The sequence below is a fragment of the Etheostoma cragini genome, chromosome 21, assembly GCF_013103735.1.
Source record: "Etheostoma cragini isolate CJK2018 chromosome 21, CSU_Ecrag_1.0, whole genome shotgun sequence".
NCBI classification, from domain to species: Eukaryota; Metazoa; Chordata; class Actinopteri; order Perciformes; family Percidae; genus Etheostoma; species Etheostoma cragini.
This window is the reverse complement of record NC_048427.1, coordinates 8,240,895-8,258,319: the sequence shown is the minus strand read 5'-3', so window position 1 is coordinate 8,258,319 and position 17,425 is coordinate 8,240,895. Positions and strand designations below refer to the sequence as shown.

The window sequence follows — 17,425 nt, the reverse complement described above, 5'->3', positions numbered from 1 at the left end:
ATCACATGGGCAAAGTTTTACAATTGGCAATCAGAACTTTAGCATAAAAGGGTGAGCTCTTCTATTTTGGAGCAATGGATGCCAACATTGGAAACAGGCAGAGGCAGAGCCAGAAGCAGAACCAGAACCAGGGGACTGAGAGTAAGTGGAGGAAAACGGGGAGGACGAGGACGAGAACGAGGAAGGCCAAGGACCGTAATCTCTGATGAGATCCGAGCCACTTTGTATGACCATGTGGTCAACCAATGGTCTAACAATGAGGGAGGCTGTGCAAAGAGTACAGCCAAATTTGAGCAGGTACACTGTAGCATCCATCATCTGGACTTTCTGAAATAAGGTCAGAAATCTCACTGGAAAATTTCAGCATGCATATCAATACATATTTTCAATGAGAACAGAGGTCCAGTATTGCCTGTAGCCTGTCTGGTAGGACTTTAAAAGTAAAGCATGTTTCAAGTATTTGGAAAATGTATTCCTACTTTGTTGTATTTTACTGATTACCAACACAAGGTGGTCTTTAGTCCCCTGAACAGGAAACTGAAATCATGAGCATGGTTCTGCTAACTAAGATCATAACATTATGGCAAATACAAAGAAAAATAATGGAAAACAAAAAAACATTTCAAAATATTGATAGGGTAAGCTTATTAACAATGGACCGTGTTGTGCGCAGAAGTAATCTGAGGATGAAGCAGGGCCACAGGGGGCCATTTGAAGCCCATTCAGAAAGTTAGTTTATACAGTCCCACAAGTGATGCATACTCTCAACGCTGTGTACATTATGCATATTTTAGTATTGTAATCATAATGAATGTGCTTCACAAAATTGACCATCCCATGTCTATTTCTGATATTGTCATGCATGTGTGTTTCAGAGAGTCCCTGAGCTAGGTGGCTGCAGTGGAGCACCAGTTCATCTTCATTGATGAGGATGGATTCAACCTCACAAAAAGATGAAAGAGTGGAGGGAATCTTATCGGCCAGCGCGGAGGGAACATCCCAATGTGTGCAGCGATTAACCACCACGGCGTCATCCATCACCATGCTGGCCTTGGCCCCTACAACACTGCCCATCTGATCACATTCCTGGACACATTACACAACACACTCATTCCACCAGATCAGATAGACGGCCCAGAGCAGCTCAGGTAGGCTACATAGTCATTTGGGACAACGTAAGTTTCCACCGGGCTGCTGTGGTTAACTGCTCACCCACGCTTTTTAGTTGTTTATCTCCCTTCATATTCTCCATTCCTCAATCCTATGGGGGATTTATTTTTCTGCCTGGCCTCATCCACAAACTTGTACCTCTCTCCAAGCTATGGACGACACACGTGGAGATGTAGCAGTTGATGCATTTCATGGCTGGATTTGACATGCTGGGCAGTATTTCCAGGGAAAACATTGCTTGTGATGTGGATGAGGTGCTGCCCGAAACAGAAGAGAGGATGCAGCATAGTTCTTTTTCAACTGTACAGTAAAGTCTTCTGTTTTGTGTGTAGAACACTGTATGTGCAATGTTGTGTTGGCTGGGATGGACACTGTGTAGGCCTACAATGTTTTTGTACACAGTGTACAAAAACAGGGGCACGTCCTAAGGAAAGCTCATTGTGGTACTTGCTCTTGTGGCTGTAATTCTGCACCAAGGCTGAATTTTGAGAAAGAGACTTCAAATATGGTGTGAAGGGACAATAAAGGTCTATGTAAAAGCATCCATAGAGCCCCATATCATGGGACCTTTAAGTGTTTTCCATTTCTCATAGTTTTCTACATTGAGCACAGGGATCAGTGGGTAAACTGGTTCTTATTAATGTGTATTCGTATGATGGTTTGTGTCAACACTACCAGTTTTAGAAACGTCTTCTTTTCAGCTTTTCTCAAGGGAAATTAATATGGGCCACGTTTGAATAGCAATGGCCACGAGTCTTTCCGACGACAACTGAAAGCATCACAAACCTGAACCAAGCACGTTCTGCTGCACGCACCCATGCATTCCTGTCCTCTCCTGTCCTCATCACGCACAACACAGGTCCGTGCAGACACTGCGGGAGCGAGAGACATATTGACTGTGTGTGTGTGTGTCTGTGTGTGTGTTTGTGTGTGAGGGAGGGAGGGCGACAGAAAGAGGCACGAGAGAGGAGGAAGCTGTCAAACGCAACCCAATAGTCCAAAGCGAGCAGAGGACTGTTGGGAGTTCAGTTACAGTTTTGTCATTTGGGGTGTCATACAGAGCTTACACAGGAAGTTCAATCGTAACGGGACTTTATTCGTTGGACATCTTTGCTGTGGAGGTGACCGGCTGGATGCCATGGACCCGCTGCTGCCCGGAGACACGGAGGCAGACAAAGATGCGAGGAGGAAGATCCAGTTCTCCGTGCCTTCCTCCGTGCCCACCCAGCTGGACCCGCGACAGGTGGAAATGGTAAGAGCCTGTGTGTGTGTGTGTGTTTGTGTGTGTGTGTGTGTGTGTGTGTGTGTGTGTGTGTGTGTAAGAATGAGGTCAAACTTAGGTCATATACCAAAACCTGTTATGTGCTTGTGTCGTTGTGCAGCCTAAAACATCTAATCACACACACACACACACACACACACACACACATACACACACACACACACACACACACACACACACACACACACTACTGTTAGACTTTCAAGCTACCTGACAAAAACAGATAAAAGTAATGATACAAAATGTCTGCTTTTAACTTTTATCCTGACTTTTATCACAAAAATGAGTGTCACCCTCTGTATAGCATCTGAAGCATCAGGTCTGGCCACTGACAGACAGTTACATAACCAGTCTAGCACAATTTTGCAGGGCATTGGGTGTTACTCTGTCTGCGGGCAGCACTGGGATTAATGTGAGCTGTGCAGCATCAGTTTTTGAAGCCCCTAAAAGTGATGAGGAATCTCTGCCCTTCAAAAGTAGCCGGGGAGGCGGAAGAGGAGGCGGAGGAGCAGGAAGTGAGGGATAAAGCACCGTTAGTTGTATTAAAAGGGAGATTATGTGCCTGAGCAATAATGCCCTCACCACATCTGTGAAACAAAATATAGAAGGTCACGTTGTTAGTCATATTTTATGAAGAGGTGGTAAGTGCAATAAATGCTGAACGATTCCAAAGCAAATGCAGGTGAAACATGCTGACATCACAAGCTACGTTAGTGAAATAGTGCGGTGTGAACAGGAATAATGTTGGCCTGTGGAGTATGGATGCAGCTAGCATTTACATTCCAGCAGTAACAGCCCATAAAGGATATTTGTGTAACACTGAGATAACGTTTGGACACAATTCCCCCAGCAAATTAAAGGTTTAATTTCTTCCGCTTTTGAGTCAAAAGCCGTTCATGCCTTAATGACAGAAAACCCAGAGGGAGATATTATTAGAGACCAGGTGCAATATCCTCATTTCCTCCCAAGATTTTGAGATTTCACAGTGCATCTGCTTGGAGAGCTCGTTTCAGGCTAAAATGCAAAAATAAACTAATAAATCAATAATAGCTGGCACTGAAATATTTCTCACACATCTGTTGTTTACAGTTTAACTTGCAGTCTCTCTGGCTTTGGACTACTTTCTTTACCCCTTTATTTCTTCATTTGCGTTTTTTAGGCAACCCAAATGTGTCACATCTGCACACTATTTGGGTTAAAGCAACTGTTACTAATGTGTTGATTTAATAATCCAGTGGAAATTTGTCATTGTACTGAAACAAACTAACCGGAAAGGATTTACAAGGGTTGCTCATTAATGCCAATGTCTTCGATTATTGACCCTTTTCTACGTACGTTTCAACCCTTAAATGATCATTAAAAGCATTATTTGAGCTGAGTCATTTCTTTTGCTTTAAGACTGTAATCTTCTGGCACAAATATAATGGGAATGAAAGCAAAAGCATTCCCTGGTGAAGCACAAAAAATGTTCTTATTCTCATTATATGTCTTAGGATACATCTTACCGTCACCAAAGCCACCCTAACTCTCCTTAGAAGATCACCTGTTGCTGAAAATCCTAGCGGAGAAAAATCTGCAGCAATTTGAGGAATTTCCTCAATGCTTAACATACCACAAATCCAGTTGAGGGGATGATTTGGCTGCAAATTAATTTTGATAATGCATGATTTACGCTGCCTGCATGATAACCCCTGTTTGTTGTTTCTCTTTCTTATTTCCCTACTCACCATTGCAGTGTAGGCTGCCACCCTAACGGCCTAATGGTCATGTCAGGTGGGATGAGACTCAACTGTACTTGAGATGTGTCTGACTGTAGCCAACCACCACTCTCCTTGATTATTGACCCTAGCATGTTGTGGTTGCTTCTGGGAAATGGTTCTCATTTCTAGTTGACTTTGACAGTAGCTGACCAGATGCTTTTTTCAATTGTTTTCCAAACCACCCTGGAGATTCAACTTTCACAAATGCACATGTCATTTGTCACCTGCCCTATAATCTACCGTTTTGATTTTGAGGATTTGATTAACGAATCATCAAGCTTGACTGCTCAAGAGTCTACAAAAAGTGCCAAAAATGTCATTTTCAAATCGATAGCCTTCTTATGCAGCCCTGTGAGGTTAGCTCAACGGTATCTTGTCCTTTTGTTGCCCTTATCAAAGGCTCTGTGGACCCTGATGGACATTCCCACTGATAGTGACTGAAACCAGCCAGCAGAAGGCAATCTGAGATCAAAAGTCCAGTAGGGCCTTTTCTACCCAACCAAGCATACTTCATTCCGCACATGTTAACACAGTTGTTCTATTTACAATGTACCAGACCAGCTGAGAATGTCTGGCTAGCTGGAAACAGGAAATAACACATTTGCTTTCCATTGAATAGGACATCTTAACTTCAGCTAAATGTAGATACTTGCAACGGGAAGTTTCAAATTCCAGGTGTAGTCTGTGTATATATGCAGTCCTTCTGTCTGGTTGATAAGGGTTAAAAATGGGTAATGTTCTTTAATCAACTCACACCTATTTTATTTATTTATTAAAAAAAAAAAAAATCCTCCCTGGAAATCAAATGACATGGCAACAGTCTATCTCATTATGTTTTCTTGAACGTCAAATCAAGCTCTACACAGGATTATTCACGGAATAAATTGAAAGCCTTGTCAAAAAATAAATACTGCAAAGGATTTATGTTTCACTGCATGGTCTTAATTGTTAAGTGGATAGGTTGTTTCTTTATGAAGGGGTCCTCAGGACACTGCACCCACCCAGTGTTGCCATTGTGCAATATAAACTACCAGATTAATGCATTGAAGTTGAACATTATGTAACCACGAAGGTCATCCTACCTCGCCGAACAAAGGTGGGGGATTAATGATTTATGATGCAGGCACTACATTGAAGTGACAGTGAGGTTGTAGCTGCTACATTTCTAGCTTTTGCTGGATTTTTCTCAGAAAAATTTGAACAGACAATGCATCAGACATGCCCAGTTGGAGTAGTATTTCGTCCATCTGTCCTCACTGTCACTGGCCACGGCATGGTGTTGTGAGACTGCTTGAACCAAAATGAATTACTAGATATACGTAACTTTACACAACAGCCTTCAACAACACAATTTTGGTGTGTAAAACCCTGAATGATATTTCAGTGAATGCACACATGCTGTGTGCTGCTAACAGTATAAAACATTAGTGCTGTTTTTAAAGTTCAGTTTTTTACTGTAAAGATGTATGACAAGTGTTTATAGTGGGTTTCCTTACTGTTTAAATAGTTTTTTAAACACATCTAGTTTCGCATTGCCAGACTTTCTTCTGCAGCGCTGCGGAAGAGGGTCTTGTAGTCCACACAGCGTTCCGGGATGGGAGAAAAACGTCCTCTGGTGTATTGTAAAAAAGTATTTTGGTTGCATCGGAGCAATCCCCTAAATGATTTGTCGTTGATAGACATATGCTTCACACTGTGTATTTTGTGGGGTAAGACCACCATTGAAACAGACATGTTAATTAATGTTTTTGTTCACAGTTAGCTATTAGATTAGAGATCGTTGTGAACTCAAATTACCTAAAAACAAGTTTCCGTGATCCCTTAACTTGTGAAAATAGCTTGTAAAGCCATCTATATCATATATTTTGTGAGCCATCATCCTAAACCAAACTCAATGATTGAAACATTATTGGGCCAGTAATAATATCAGTGCAACAAATTGTGACTACAGGTTCAATACATACAAATACAAACTAACTCCACTCTGAACAAAACAAATCCCTAATAGTAGCGTATTTCTACAATGCAGGAGGTTATTGCTCACTTGGCTCTATGATAGAGTTATGTCATCATATTTAGCCTATTCAAGCAAAATACCAGCTAGCTGTATGTGCTGAGAAATGGGAAACAAGGCGGTTACAGCTCAAACCAGCCGGCAGCCGTGCAGTGCAGCTTCACTGAGCTGGCACAGGTACTACCGTAATAGGCATTTCAGACATGTAGGGTGACAACCTGATAAAAAATACTGTGTGCCCTGTAGGTGCTTGACCTTCTGATAACAATGTTAACAAAACACTCAGAAAAGTTCACTGTGTCTGAAAAGGCTCTCAGACAGGGGCTTACCTTCGCCTGCACATGTTTTTTCCCCTGAGAGATGTGTGTATAAGTGTGTCTATATGAGTTTGTTAGAGTGCTGCATTAACTAATTGTTATGTTGAAACATTTCAGACCTGTAATTGGATGCCTTGTAATTCATATTTAAATTTGTTCCCCCACAACGGGCAGCGTATTTAGTTCCATTGTCTGAATGATGAATATGTATGATTTCAGCACGCAGAATGAGGCATGCAGGATGCTATTGTGTTACTCCAGAGTCAACCAAAGCTACCCACACATTTTATGCCTACTCTCTCAGCTGTGATTGGCTTGGCAGCCCCTTGTACACACAACAATCTTATTACCATAACACGTTACAAAATAGAGAGAAAGAGTGATGCATCTATTGTATATTTCATAACACTTAGTTATTGTTAGTCAGAAGGAAGTGTTTTATTATTGTTAATCATATTACTATAAATAATCAAGGGTTGGCGTCGCTTGGATTTAAATCATAACAATAGGTGAAAATAACATTTTCAGAAAAAAACTGAAGTATTGGCAACAGAATGTATTTAAAAGTAGAGTACTTATTATGCACAGTGTCTCCTGTAGTGTTATATTATTGATGCATTACACATAAGGAGCACTTTAAAGCAAACCTAGAGAACTTTTCACACTTCGGTCCCCCCACAGGTTGAAGGCAGAATTGTCCCATTATGTCTCATTGGAACTACAGATCTGCTACCCGATCTGGCAAACTTGCACAGTGTGGTTATAGCTATATACTTAAATAGTAACTGAAAAATTGCTTTAGTTGGAGAGACACTCTCCACCAATAAGTGATGGTGAATGGCATAAATTAACAAACAAAACACGTATATTTAAACTGTGAACGACCCACCGCCATTGAGTCATGCTAAGAGGGCTATTATTATTTTGTAGTATGATGCAAGATTGTTCAAGGCAGTTTAAGTAGAAGTGGACATGCATTTGATGGTGAAATAACACACTGGACAGAATAATTGAAAAACCTAAATTATTACGACCAAGTGATGGGAACATGTAGTTTAATACTACGCACATTTAAATAATCCAGGCAGCCGCCATCTATAACAAGATGTACTCCACATTCAGGAACAATCTGGACAAAAATATTTCAAATGTTGTTACGCAATGATGTGCATTTTCTCATTGCATAGTTGTCACAGAAAAAAATCCTCTGGAGACAATACGTAACGTCAAGAACCACAAGGCTACATAAAATACTGTTGGTATCAGTCTGACCTTGTGGGGCTGTCTGTGTTAGGGGTTTGCTTAGCATAGCATGGTTTGATAGACTCTCTCTTTCTCTCTTTGTTAAGATTCGACGTCGGAGGCCGACACCAGCCACACTGTTTAGATTGACAGAACCGCCATCCCCAGAGGAAGACATCGGCCCTCACCAGGTAGACCAGATGGTGTACACTATTTGTTTTATTTCTATTGTTTTGCAGTTTTTTCATCTTGAAGGAATGTCTCATCTTCCTTTCTAATATGATGTTAACAGTTTAAAATATTATGAAATAATAACAATTTACTATAGTCCAAGATGTATATCATTCTACAGCACTGTAGAACACCCTAGTGTTGGGTATTACTGTACATACCCGATAATCTGTAAACCGTAATTTGTATGCTTTACTTCTGTAGTGGGTTCTGGGGGAAAATGGAGCCTTGAAAGCCAACCTGGTTCACACAACCTACCAGCCACCCTCGCTTAAAGGTAAACGCACTGTTTTGAATATAATTAAATGTGTGTTCAAATTCAAATAACAAGTGATACAAAATAAAATAATTTGTGAGATCCAATTCTGCTGTAGCAGCTGCCATGTGGTTTATATCTGTTTGGAATATGTTTATCCAAAAAACACAGTGAGGTGTGTGTGTGTGTGTGTGTGTGTGTGTGTGTGTGTGTGTGTGTGTGTGTGTGTGTGTGCGTGTTATGTGAGATTACGAGCAGAGACAGCTGTGAGTCTGTTCTGGATCATCCTGGATTATAGGATGGGCACACAGCTGCAACATGGTGTCACATATACACGGCTACAACCAGAGTCACACAAACTTAAACACACAAAAACATAATTGTTTTACCCTTACGATCAATGTCTACATTGTTTTACTGAAAGTGTATTGGTGTGATGAATTGCATTTGAACAACGTGCCTACACCATTTGTAAATAAACACAATCTCTTCATTTCAGAAGATAAAATTCTAGCTATCAACCACATATTAACAACTTTAACTTCTCACCTTTTACTTTGGGTAAAACTACTATAAAGTAAACAAGTGGCAGAGGTAATAACTATTACTATAGGTTCATAGCCCCTTATCATTTCTCCTTTTTTATTGAACCACTAGCTCAATCCATTATAACTCATCCTTTAATCATATGTACAGTATAACAATGATACATATGAACATCCCTCGATATGCAGTAGAGCTGTCAGTCTTCCTTTATAATACCATTCAAATTCCATTTGTTATTTTTTAAATATTCAAATAATATTTAATGCTTATATGCAGCCTGTTATTAATATGTACTACAATACTTAGGCGCATGCATTGTCAATGCCACTGTAAGCATGTGGCTGTTGTTACACATTCTGTCCACTAGAGGAACTTCCAACATCAGCCTGGCCTTGAATGGTGCATTGCATTTTATTTTAAAGATTTTCTTGGGGTATTGTCTGCAATTACTTTTGACAGAACAGCTGAAAAGATGTGAGGGGAGACAAAGGGGTGAATGACCTGCAGCAAAGAAAAGGGCTGCAGGTCAGAGACGGACCTGTGCCCACTGCGTTGAGGAGTTACCTCTATAAATAGGCGCCCTCTCTACCACCTGAGCTATCCTGGCGCCCAATGCCTAACGTTGCTCGGTTATTAAAATGACATCATCTTAGAAAGCACACCTGAAACGATTTGTGATAAACTAAGTAACAATAGTGTTAGCCCCGATGCTAACAACATTGATAACTAAGCCAAACGGTGCTGCCATTAAAGTTTTAGTGATTTCAAAGCAACTTGTTTCTTGCAGATTGTCACGTTACTGAGAATACAGCTGTTAGAAGGTATAATATGAAGTTCAAGCTAACTATAACAGCTGTGGGGCAGATAACATTAACTTTAGCTGTCTCCATGTAGCTCCCAGCTAAGCTCCCATAACTTGTGTAGCATTTAGGAAACCAGAACGAGCTAACTATTGATAAAGCCGCAGGCTGTCACTCCCTCCTGTATTATTGTTACTCGGTACGTAACGTTAGATCACATTGCCTTGTTTTTCTCACTCACATATTGTTCATCAGACATGAGATGTGAAGAGGGATATTAGCTAACGTGAGCCAACCTATTTATTTAAAAAAAAAAATCTGATTTGAATAGAAATTTCAGCATTCGAATAGTATTGATTTGAATTATATTCTACTTTCCGAATTCGTTCCAACAGCCAATATATGCAGATAACATTGTCATATTTTCAAGGATCGTCTCATGGTCGTTTCCTTCACTTACTAAATTATCAGAAATTATATGGAACATTTTTGGGTTACAAAGTGTTGAATCTAATGTTCTTTATCTTACTCAGTCTGAAAGAGTGATGAAAGCTTAAACACCACCAGAAACACTGTAAATAAGCAAGTGTTTGCTAAAAGGTTTGCCATACCAAATTAAAATGTGATATGTCAATGTTGTGTTTAAAACTTGTTTTTGTCGCCCCAAATTGGGCAAAACAGTTATTGCAGATTTCATTAGCAAAAAGAATATAGAAACAATACCATAAATTATCTCTTCCACACATTCATCCATCCATCTTCTGTCCATTAATAGATTTTTATGTTTAAAATCGGCGCAGTGCTCCTTTATTCTTTATCCTGTTTTGTATTTTCAGCTGTCCAAAGGATGTGCCAGACCCACCTGGCCTCCCTAGACATGTCTTCTGTGGACAAAGAGGATCCCTCTTCTGGGGAGGAAGAGGAGGAACGCGAGAAAGATAGCCAGCAGACAGCCTCAGCTACAGGTGGGTCACACTGGACGGTCTTTCATGTTATGCCACTTCTCTTTTATATACTGGCATTTGTGCCACAATGTGCGACATTGCTTACACTTTTGAAATGCTTTTCTTGTCAGATCTAAAGGAAGAAAGCAAACCTCTCAGGGATCAGTGTTCTCCACCTGACAGTTTGACAGGAAGTGGTCATCTCAGCCGTCACCACGGAGACACAGAGGAGGCCAGAGAAAGAGAGGATGTAAAAGGAGAATGACAAAAGAATAGGGCTCAGATGGAGATACCGTGTAAGTGTGGAACAGTGTTTCATTGCACACGTACTGTACGGGCATTGTGTGTGTGCCTGCATGGGTGTGTGTTATTTGGATCTGTGAGTTTGTGCATGAATGTGACAAAAGTTGAATTTGGAAAAGAGATACAGAGAGAGAGAGAGAGAGAGAGAGAGAGAGAGAGAGAGGAAAACAGACAGACATTGAAGGTCAGAATATTAATGACCAAGTATATGGAAAAGTTTAATGTCTGGCCAGGGCTGCAATTCCAGTCAGCCAAGGACAATGCACAAGAAATATGAGAACTGCCTTTTCATATAATACATGTTGTTTTTTTAGGTTCAGGATTCAACAGCATTCTGGGACTTTGGGTAGTTTTTCCAGAAAACTATATCCAAGTTTAAAAAATCTGATTTTGAATCATCTTCATTGACATGGTGTACAAGGCATGGCACATAATGACACTGGTAGTAAAACACACATCTCAAGAACAATTGGAAAGAGCGGATGATGTACACAGCTCAGAATAATTATAAACCATCTTATGCATATTATACATGAATGTAAGATTCTATTTTATCTGTAGTGTGATGGTCGAAATGCATAAAAATGTGAGGGCCGTTATATGGTTATTTGATATTATGTCTCACAGTTTGACCAGACATTACGAACAAGGTCCCAAGGCTATTGTATGTGATAGACAGATATGGTGCCCTATATTACCTGATATACTACATTGTGACAAGGATACAGTACACAATTACTGTATATTGCAGAGTCATTCCTTATTGGGATTTAACTAAGGAAATGCAGGGCTGCTTCCAAAGTCAGTACAACTCTTTTCAATTGGCTATCTTCAACTTTGTAGACTTTGCTTACAGACGTTTTGAGCGCTGTCACAGCCACAGCAGACCAGGTTAAATAATATCCGACTAATCCAACAAATCACAAAACCGCAGCACAGTTTTTACAGTGTCACATCATGAACAGGTTTTTTTGTAACACAGCGATTAGCAAGCATTATCTGTTTTTGACGGCAAAGATGATTGTTTGGGACTGATAGAAGACCTATTTTCGTTAAACAATATATATGATGAGTGTATACGTTCATTATTGACCTTGTAAAAACATGTTTTGTTTTGTTTTGGTTGCTAATCAAACAATTTTATTGGGTTGTTTTTGGTATTTGTGTGATTGTATGTCTGTAAAAGGAATCTGTAGGATTGTAAAATGTTCCAGTCATATTTTTTTTCTAAGAAAAGAAAGACAAAAGGCTATACTTGGATATTGCGATTGACAGCAGACATTGACATTTATTAAATTAAGACCCTGAAGACCTTTTTGCACTTTTAAAATCTTTGCTCTTGTCCATTTGTAAGCAGCCTCAGATGTTCACAGACTATATATGTGTTCTTTACCACGGCTATTAGCAACAAGTATTTGCAAAATCAGAATACGTTTATATATTTTTGGCTTGATATTTGAGGAGCAGCTCAAGTTGGCAGAGTAATCTGCCAAAAGCAAGACACCTGGTGGTCAGTACTTCTGATTACACAATCATATTTTCAGATGTACTGTATATCTAAATTTGATAATTTAAAATAAAGCAATCTTTTAGCTGTATTATCAGATTTATACAGCTTCCACTAATCATCATCTTTCATCCCATCTTTTTTAATATCAACAATAAGTTTGGATCACTAAGGTGCTCTTATGCAATATAAGTCTGAGATAAGAAAACATGAAATACAATTTATTTTAGCATCTTTATTCATAATATCAGAAATTACAAAACAACATGTGACTCATCATCAAAAAGTGGGAGCGTCACATTCTGGATGCTGTAGTTGCTGTGTTTGAACTGCAGGGGTCAATGTGTAATTACATTTCTAACAGAAAGAAAACCGTTACCTATTCACCCTCAGAAAAGACATTCACTGGACCAAGGAAATTAAGTAAAATATTTCATTAACATGTTTTTTGTCTTTGCATTTTTTCCATTAAGAGTTAGTTTGAAAACTATTTAAATGATTGAAGATCACAATCTAAACAACCTCTCATCCCCCCAAAAATTATGAGCATCACAAGTAGCCAATTTTTTCATTGTCTAATATGCTAACCGTTGCATTTACCTCGGCCTAATCCATAATATTTTTATTTGGGTACTTACTTTCTCACTTTAATCTTTAATAGCCTTTATCTATCGTCTTTTCTCACACTTATTCCTTCATTGCCTTTACAAAAAACACCCCAGACACATCATCAACCCCCACCCTCATGTCCTGAGGCAATGTGTAAACCTCCAGCCTGATCAGGGTGTAGCCGCTCTCCTTCAAACTAGCACAGACCTGGGCCTCATTCAGTGGGACCACAGGGATCTTTACCCCAGGCCCCCCAAAATAGTAACTTTCTCCCAGAGCTCCGATGAGCAGGAGGTGGCCACCAGGCCGCAGTAGCCTCCCGATGTGGCCCAGGGCCCTGATGAAGGCAGCCAGGTCAGGGCTGACACTCTCCAGACAGAAGCAGGACACAAGACAGTCAGCCCCTGCTGAAGGAAGGACGTCAAGGGCCAGAGGCTGAGGGCAGTGCACGTCAATGGGGACAATGTCCATGATGGCCTGACGTAGCTTGGCGGCCTTCTCTGTCCATGCTGAGGGCCTGTTAGAGGCAATGAATCACCAAATTAGATATAAACAGCTATTAGTGTCATAACACTAGTTATGTATTTCATACTGTGTGTTGACTCAGAAGCACACTGCATTGCATGATAGTGATTTAGGTGTTCATTAGCTATGGACATAGCTCTAGGGAGGACATTGAAGGTCTGTTGGTCACTCGGTCCACCACTTTGGTCCTGATTGAAATATCTTAGCAACCTTTGCATGATTTGCCATAGAATGTTGTACAGACATAAAAAATCTAAACACTAAATGTGACCATGACTTACTGCTTCATGACCAAATACTTACAAAACTAATGACATTGTCATTAGCTTAAGCTGTATTTTGCACTTTTATTATTGTCACAGTAGGCACAGTACAAGAATGACTCATAACTCAAAAAAGAGGGCCAGAATAAAATGTGAGCTGTTGTGACCCTTGAAATAAGATCATTTTTAGAATTGTGAAACAAAGTCTAAGGGAAAATGGTGTTACCACAAGTAGGGAGAAAGTAAAGAAAGGAACTCTAGAACGATATGTAAACACCGTACATCACAAATATAAACCATATCCTGAAAATGATGCTAGCTCAACATTAAGTCATTCGTAGTGAGTGATATTTCAAGATATCTTAAGTCTTCCAGGGATCTGGTTGTACCGTCGTCCCTCCAGCTTGCAGACGTGCTGCAGGTATGGTGTCCAGTCCAGGCTGCAGCCTCCCTTGTCCTGGAGCCAGCCCCTCAGCTCCTGCCTGTTGACTTCCAGGAAATCTGTGAGCAGCACCTTGTTGAAAACCTCACAGCCACTCAACACCTGGTACAAGGTGGGACCCGAACCTATGTCCACCAGCAGCTCACCACTCACATCGCCTGGAAAAGTCAGAGAGATGGAAGACTCTGAGAAAGATCTAATTGAGATTTCTTTACCAAAATGCCTTGATTAATATGCAGCTTCTATTCAGATATCCTAACAATTATTACATAATCACAACTTCCGAATATTAATGTAATGAAAATAATTTAAGGGAAAAGAGCTTGGATTAATGTTTTATGTGAAAACTTCAAAATGTATTTGGTATTAGCATCTGTTAGGTCTAATTACACTTTTTCCTTTATTCAAAATCCGCAATACTTTATTGATCCCCAAAGGGAAATTGTGTTTACAGTTTCACGAAGTCTATAAATACCAGAGTAGAAATATAAATAAAGTAATGTAAGGAGTGTGGATATGCACAGTATTTACATTATGATACGATATTTACATAATTAAGAAGTTGTAATGGTGAACAATAATAATGAATAAATAGTAGCAGCAGAGTATTGCACAAATTTTAAGCAGTGTTATTGCACAAATCAAATAATATTGTCAAGGAATCAAACTCACTAAGTGTGTGTGTCAGACATGTGGAGGGAGGAGATATAAAGTTTGATGGCCACAGTCAGGAATGACTTTCTGTGGTGCTCTGTGGTGCATTCTGGGGGAATAAGCCTTGCACTGAAAGTGCTCCTGCGTTTGAGCAGCAAGTCGTGGAGTGTTTGGGAAACATTGTTGAAGATGACATGTAGTTTGGACAGCATCCTCCTCTCTTACACCACCGACGGAGTCCAGCTTTCTATTCTACTTCATCACCTTAATTCTTCAAGAATTTCATTAAAGTTAAGTAAAAAATAACTATGGACAGTGTTACAATGTATTCTGTGCCTGTGTGTGATGTAAGGCCTGTGTGTAATGTGTGTAATAACAACAGAGTAAAAACATTGTCAGTACACATTGTTATTATTGGTGCACCCATTTGACCCACTTTAAAGCTATAAAATAAATAGAATAAAGTTATGTTCACCGACTTTTGCATGTTTTGAGAAAAAAAGAGGGAGAATAACGGAGAAGAAACAAAGTGTTTGTCTCCAAAAATGCCTAACATCTGAAACAATTGCCTTGGATATAAGTCACATTATTAGTGTTGAATCAAACATACACATATATTATTATTGCAACCAATGACCTATTTTAATAAACACCAGCAACATAAGAGTTTATCATCTTAATCGGGCAATGTGTTTGACTCAATTTAAAAGCTTCTTATTTAGAATTAATTGTTTTTGGAATGACGATTGCATGACCCGTCACCCCATCCCCTTACCTTCAGTGAAAGCTCTGTGCAGGCATGCCAGTTTCCACGGCACAATGCTGTCCTTTCTTTCAAAATCAGCCCGTGGTGGAGTATAGTTATACTGCAGATACGCTGCAGGATCAAACCGCTGGTAGCAGGCTGCCATGGCCGCCACTCCTTTCTCTGCTCCCTCTTCTTCCATCCTCCTGTTGTCTTTGTGACTCTACCCAACACCTCTGTTTACTGGACAGCCTATAGGTGCTTATATACCTGTGTGTCAGTGTCATTTCGTGTTTGCTTTGGGCTACTCCGAGTTTCATGGCCAGAGATAGCAATCCGGTTTTTGGGCCAGTGTTCCACTCGATAGCAGTTGTTCTGTTCATGTTCCCTGCCCTAAGGCGCTGATACCATCAGATCACAGGGGCTTCCTCCAACACTAGGCCCACTAATGGACTCCTCACAATGGCTTTCAGGTCTTCCACCCACCTCTCAGATGCCCGCCATATCTCCACAATCAGTCTAAAGGGCCTTTTACATGCAAACAATAGACCAGTTTGGTCTCAGGATGCCCTGTTTGAAAAACGCAATGAGTTTTTTCCCCATCTCCATGTCACAATTTTACGTAAATGATGTTGAGTGGTGGAGAGATGGGGAATTGTGAGCAATGTAAAGGAAAAGTTTCTTATGTTGACAGGCAATAGTAGATGATTACAAAAATCAGAAGTTGCCGTACAGAGCGCAGAGAGAAGCCGCATTGAGTATTAGTACATTTAAAAAAACTATGGACTCACAAAGTCCATCATAATGAACAAGATGATAATCAAGAGAAAGAATGAGCAAAGATAGATGTAGGTAAAAAGCTAATTTGAAAGCTTTAAAACGGACAGACTAAGAATGTCAACAAACAAACTCATCTCACTTCACTATAGATTTTTAGTATCTGGGTTATTTTGTGCCAGGGAATAAAGGGTATTTAGTGCTTAATTAAATAGCTTACTAAATTGTAACACCACTAGCCGCAGCAGCCAGCTGACTAAACAGGGATCCTCTAGCCGTGATTCAATTAATTGTCCATCTATTCCCAGCGTATCCCAAAGCAGCAGCTAAACCAATGTGGAACAGGGCCATGTAGTAATCAAACGTATTCTCCCCAGGAGTCTCTTAAAACCTTGCTCATCCCTGGCAGCTAAACCAGAATACACACACACGCACAGATAGACGCGCACACCCCTGGCCCTCTTCCCCAAAAATATTGTATTGAATAGTGTCCAATGGAGCCATGGTATTTTGGCTGTGGAATTCTGCCAGGTGGTCTGGTTAAAATTAGGATATTTGGAGATTACAATTAGATTCAGACTAGAGTCACACAGGGTCGAGAGTTTTCTTTTCCAGGAGATTGTGGATGCAGAGCATATTAAATTCCCTTTGGCAAGACCTATGGGTATGCAAACAGTCAGCGTGTATGCTCTTTGGACCGAAAAGGGATTGTAAAAACTGCTAAATGTTCCCATTTGCAAATACAACCCAAGGAAGAAATACAAGCTTATTTAGGAACATAGACATCTTTATATATTTTATTAGAGTACATTAATCAGCTGTTGAAAGATCCTCAAATGTATTCATTCATGTTTAGATTATTAAACATCATCAGTCATCAGTCTTCTCTTGGTGTCATGTTTTTGTCCTTGTGTCAAGTTTCTTTGTTTTAGTTTGTGAAGTTCTTGTTTTAGTGTTTCTGATGTCTTTCACCTGTTTGCCAGCCCTTGTGTCAACTGCTTTTTGTTACCTAATATTTAGTGTTTGTGTTCCCCTTGT

The 17,425-nt window shown here is 40.0% G+C and overlaps 2 protein-coding genes across 2 annotated transcripts; one reads left to right on the top strand and one right to left on the bottom strand.

The window, feature by feature from the left end:
• The first annotated feature begins 2,056 nt into the window (after positions 1 to 2,056).
• Positions 2,057 to 11,719, top strand: LOC117936957 (protein phosphatase 1 regulatory subunit 1B-like). Its single transcript, XM_034860507.1, has 5 exons — positions 2,057 to 2,422; positions 7,893 to 7,976; positions 8,221 to 8,293; positions 10,455 to 10,583; positions 10,694 to 11,719. Exons 1-5 carry the CDS (start codon positions 2,309 to 2,311, stop codon positions 10,825 to 10,827), a joined length of 534 nt encoding a protein of 177 aa, XP_034716398.1. The 5' UTR covers positions 2,057 to 2,308; the 3' UTR covers positions 10,828 to 11,719.
• A 683-nt stretch (positions 11,720 to 12,402) lies between these two features.
• LOC117936956 (phenylethanolamine N-methyltransferase-like) lies at positions 12,403 to 15,904 on the bottom strand. Its single transcript, XM_034860506.1, has 3 exons — positions 15,641 to 15,904; positions 14,159 to 14,369; positions 12,403 to 13,498 (listed from the first exon to the last, which is right to left on the bottom strand). Exons 1-3 carry the CDS (start codon positions 15,810 to 15,812, stop codon positions 13,060 to 13,062), a joined length of 822 nt encoding a protein of 273 aa, XP_034716397.1. The 5' UTR covers positions 15,813 to 15,904; the 3' UTR covers positions 12,403 to 13,059.
• Positions 15,905 to 17,425: the final 1,521 nt, after the last annotated feature.

Excerpts from the sequence above, each read along its gene's own strand:
- LOC117936957 (XM_034860507.1), top strand. The coding sequence starts at position 2,309 with ATGGACCCGCTGCTGCCCGGAGACACGGAGGCAGACAAAGATGCGAGG. Across the intron at positions 2,423-7,892 it reads ACCCGCGACAGGTGGAAATG|ATTCGACGTCGGAGGCCGAC; the intron begins GTAAGAGCCTGT and ends CTCTTTGTTAAG. Across the intron at positions 8,294-10,454 it reads CCAGCCACCCTCGCTTAAAG|CTGTCCAAAGGATGTGCCAG; the intron begins GTAAACGCACTG and ends TTGTATTTTCAG.
- LOC117936956 (XM_034860506.1), bottom strand. The coding sequence starts at position 15,812 with ATGGAAGAAGAGGGAGCAGAGAAAGGAGTGGCGGCCATGGCAGCCTGC. Across the intron at positions 14,370-15,640 it reads GCACAGAGCTTTCACTGAAG|GCGATGTGAGTGGTGAGCTG; the intron begins GTAAGGGGATGG and ends TGACTTTTCCAG. Across the intron at positions 13,499-14,158 it reads TGCAAGCTGGAGGGACGACG|GCCCTCAGCATGGACAGAGA; the intron begins GTACAACCAGAT and ends TGCCTCTAACAG.